The sequence below is a fragment of the Odontomachus brunneus genome, unplaced genomic scaffold, assembly GCF_010583005.1.
Source record: "Odontomachus brunneus isolate Ranch 3 - 2012 unplaced genomic scaffold, Obru_v1 Obru_scaffold_052, whole genome shotgun sequence".
NCBI classification, from domain to species: Eukaryota; Metazoa; Arthropoda; class Insecta; order Hymenoptera; family Formicidae; genus Odontomachus; species Odontomachus brunneus.
This window is the reverse complement of record NW_022639502.1, coordinates 1,894,435-1,898,045: the sequence shown is the minus strand read 5'-3', so window position 1 is coordinate 1,898,045 and position 3,611 is coordinate 1,894,435. Positions and strand designations below refer to the sequence as shown.

General features: G+C 33.0%; 1 protein-coding gene across 2 annotated transcripts in view; it reads right to left on the bottom strand.

Moving 5' to 3' along the window:
* The window catches only part of LOC116845430, a 4,977-nt gene extending 3,331 nt beyond the window's left edge, over nt 1–1,646 (bottom strand). Inside the window, exons 1-3 of one of the 2 annotated variants that reach the window (XM_032818098.1) lie at nt 1,544–1,646; nt 668–936; nt 435–568 (exon numbers count right to left, since the gene is read on the bottom strand). In XM_032818098.1, coding sequence (XP_032673989.1) covers nt 435–568; nt 668–936; nt 1,544–1,585 — 445 coding nt within the window. In that variant the 5' untranslated portion in view covers nt 1,586–1,646. Of the gene's footprint in view, nt 1–434; nt 569–667; nt 937–1,420 lie in introns of both variants that reach the window. The other variant, XM_032818100.1, reaches the window with a different exon arrangement.
* Between the last annotated feature and the right edge of the window lie 1,965 nt (nt 1,647–3,611).

Below are 3,611 nucleotides of genomic sequence, written 5' to 3'. Positions count from 1 at the left end.
ACACACACACACACACACACACACACACACACACACACACACACATAGAGCGAAGTATTATAAGTATATTAATAATTAGATGCAGATAGAAGTAAGGAATGGGTGAATATGTGGTTAAGGAATATAAATGTAAACCAGGTCCTCTTCTAATTAACATATTTTTATAGCTACATAAGCTATACAAAGCTAAATAATGAAAAATATATATATATCAAAATAAATGTAAAAATATATATCAACATAACTTGTTATTTTAAAAAGTTATACTATATTATAGTTGTTATTATAGAAAATAACAAAAGTAAATGTGAGCTAACAAGTGATAAAGTTGAATGTAGAAGAAGCACTTCTTTTATATACTGTGCAATAACATGCTTTGCATATTTATCCTCTTATTATTCTTACATATTAAAATGTATAACATACAACATTACCATGTGTCAAGTCTGATTTATCAGGACTTAGTATGCTTGTACTGGTATTTAGTCTACTTCTTCTGCTTACAGTTGATTTCAAAGTATGTTGGGAAACTTTAGTATTCATTAATACTGTGTTCTTTGGTATGTGACTATAATATATATAGTTAATGATATAAAATAAAAAAATTTATATAGTTATATTTATTTTTTCTTATTCTCTACAGAATTTTCTGCATTGTATTACTCACCTTATCTTATTAGATCTACAATCAGATTTAGTAGAAGATTCGTCATCAATTATTAACTGCAAATTGTATTTTTTTTCAGGTTTTAATTGAAGCATCTCATCATATTGAATTAATGCTGGATACGAAGCATGTAATATAACACTAAGTTCTTTTAATTTGGAAGTATTTTGTGTAGTTTGTTGCTTCTTTTTATTTCGTTTTTTTTTACGATTTTTCTTTTTATTTCGTTTTCCTTTATGATTGTCCATTTTATTATTGTAAAATATATTCTATATATTAAAAATAATATTTTATTATTAAAGTGAATATTTTGCGTATTAAATAATGTACATATTCCCAATTACTAATGAAATTATTCATATGCTCCAAAAGCAGTCGTCTTTGTTATTTTTGTACTATAAAATATTTTGCTTTGTCAGAATATAATTACATTGTGTAAAAGCATTGTAAGCATTCGTGAATTGTAAAACTAATAAAAACATATCAATATATGCCTCTGGAAATGCAATAGCAAGAAAATACAATTACACATAACATCCAGTAGGAGAAAAACTACACAATGTTCGCATAGACTAATATAAACTTAATAAATAGATTTTAGTATGAAGCAAAATACTGAATATAGACACTAAATTATATTACTGGGTTATTGTCTATGTCTATAATAAATAATAATGTAAATAATAATGTAAATAATTAACATATTTTTCGTGTAGTCTTTCCCATATCATATATCACTCTTCTACTTGTTACCTTAGTCAGGGAGATAGATATATATGTCTACCTATTCATGTCTATTTAATCACACGTATATACTTTTTAACTTATCGTCTCTTAAAACTTTATAATACAAGGTATCGACTGTAAGCTACTCACACGTGAAACACAGTGTTTACCGCGAAAATATTCACGTTCCATTTAAATTCGAGAATCGCAATCATTGGTATCGATATATCGGCTATAGTTACGTCAGGCCGTGTTCCACTAGGGTGCGTTCAAATGGAAAAAGAAATAGCGAAACGGAATAGTTACGGGAAAGAGATATGGAGGGGGTCAGTCAATCAGAGTAATTCCGTTTTTATTCCGTTCTATTGTTTAATAGGTAGGTTTCACATGGCACAGGACTGTTACGGAATGGAACAAAAACGGAAAACATTCTAACCTATCAACATAAAAAATTTTACAATTTTCGATCAATCGTTACGCCATTTTTTTCGTAAATAGAATGGAGTAACTGTGATTGGTGCGCGCGTTCCGTTCCGCTAAGAATTTCCGCCTAATGGGACATCGGCCTTATGGTTCCTGCATACAGGACGCGGTAATATTTGCCGCGCGGCGGAAGTTCGCGCAATAACCAATCAATATGCTGCTTTCCGTAATAATCTTCTAGCTCTTACGGAAAAGCAACATATTGATTGGCTGTCGCGTGAACTTCCGCCGCGCGGCAAACATTACCGCGTTCTGTATGCAGGAACCATAAGGCTGCGTTCCGAAATTCACTGCCAGTGCTGAAATTCTATACGTAACATGAACTATAGATTTTCAGTACTGGTAGTGAATATCGGAACGCAGTCTTAAGGCCAAATGATGGTATGATACGGGCTTTAAAGGCCAAATCACAATTGCGATTAGCGATTGATGATTGACGATTGAAGATTAGATTTTGACGAATCAACGAGCTTCAACTATGGCTTGCTTTGTTCCAATTTGTCAAGTTCCAATCTTCAATCGTCAATCATCAATCGCCAATCGCTAGTGTGATATGAGCTTTAAGATTTATGATGGTCGTAATCTTTGACTTGGTTTACATCGTGCACTTAATACGCGTACTAAATAGTAATTTTCTATTAGATAATATTAATATCGACGATATATATAAACAACGGTATATTAAGCTGGTATAATACTCATCAACAAAACGTATTGTATTGATAAAATGCGTCGCTATTGATATGCATTATCGATATTAAGATTACCTAATAGAAAGTTACTATTTAGTAAGCGTATCAAGTGCACGATGTAAACCAGGTCTATATAACCATGGGCCGCTAGCCGCTATCTTATGTCTGCAGCAAAACGTCTGTCAACATCTGCAGCGCCGCCAGGACCAAACCACGACCATTACGTAAACTATCACATACTTGTGATTTCTATCTTACCATATGAGAGATATTTTGTGTGTGTGTGTCATACGGAATTTGTGTGTGTATCTTACGGAAAAATAACATATTGATTGGTTGTTGCGCGGACTTCCGCGTCCTGTGTGTAGGAGCCATAATTCTTTTTATTACTTCTACTATGGGTGCTTTCAAATTGCTTAACACACTTGAAACACACGTACACAAACCAGTTTATTGGTCACATATTATCTAAAATATCTTGTAAGATAATATGCAACCAATAAACTGGTTTTGTGTGACAGTGTACGCAACTGGAAAGCACCCTATACTATTAGGTCTTTCCAATACGTATCACCATATGATACGCGGATATTAGAAGCATTTACGTTGCTAACTCTGTTTTGCTCTACTAAGTTCTTTCTTTTGCCGTTGTTTGGTCCTGGCGACGCTACAGATGTTGACAGACGCTTAGAATCGCCATTAGCGGTTCATGGTTATATAGTCAAAGGTCGTAATCTGTAACTTATGCCGGGATCGTAAAAAATTGGCCAATCATAATCATAGAAATCATAATTATAGAAAAATAGTTGACTGTGATTGGTTAATTTTTTACGATTCCGGCATAAATTAACAGATTACGGTCATCATAAACGGTTTTTGGTGGAAAGAGCAACTCAGGAAGCGCTTAATAATTATCGTTCCTGATTGATAAATACTTCTGATTCTATGAAGAATTTAAAAGAATATTCCAGTCACAGACAACAATGGGAGCATTCAGTAGAAAAAGCGCTCAGTGAGCAATCAACGATTATTGGTTCTTGCTA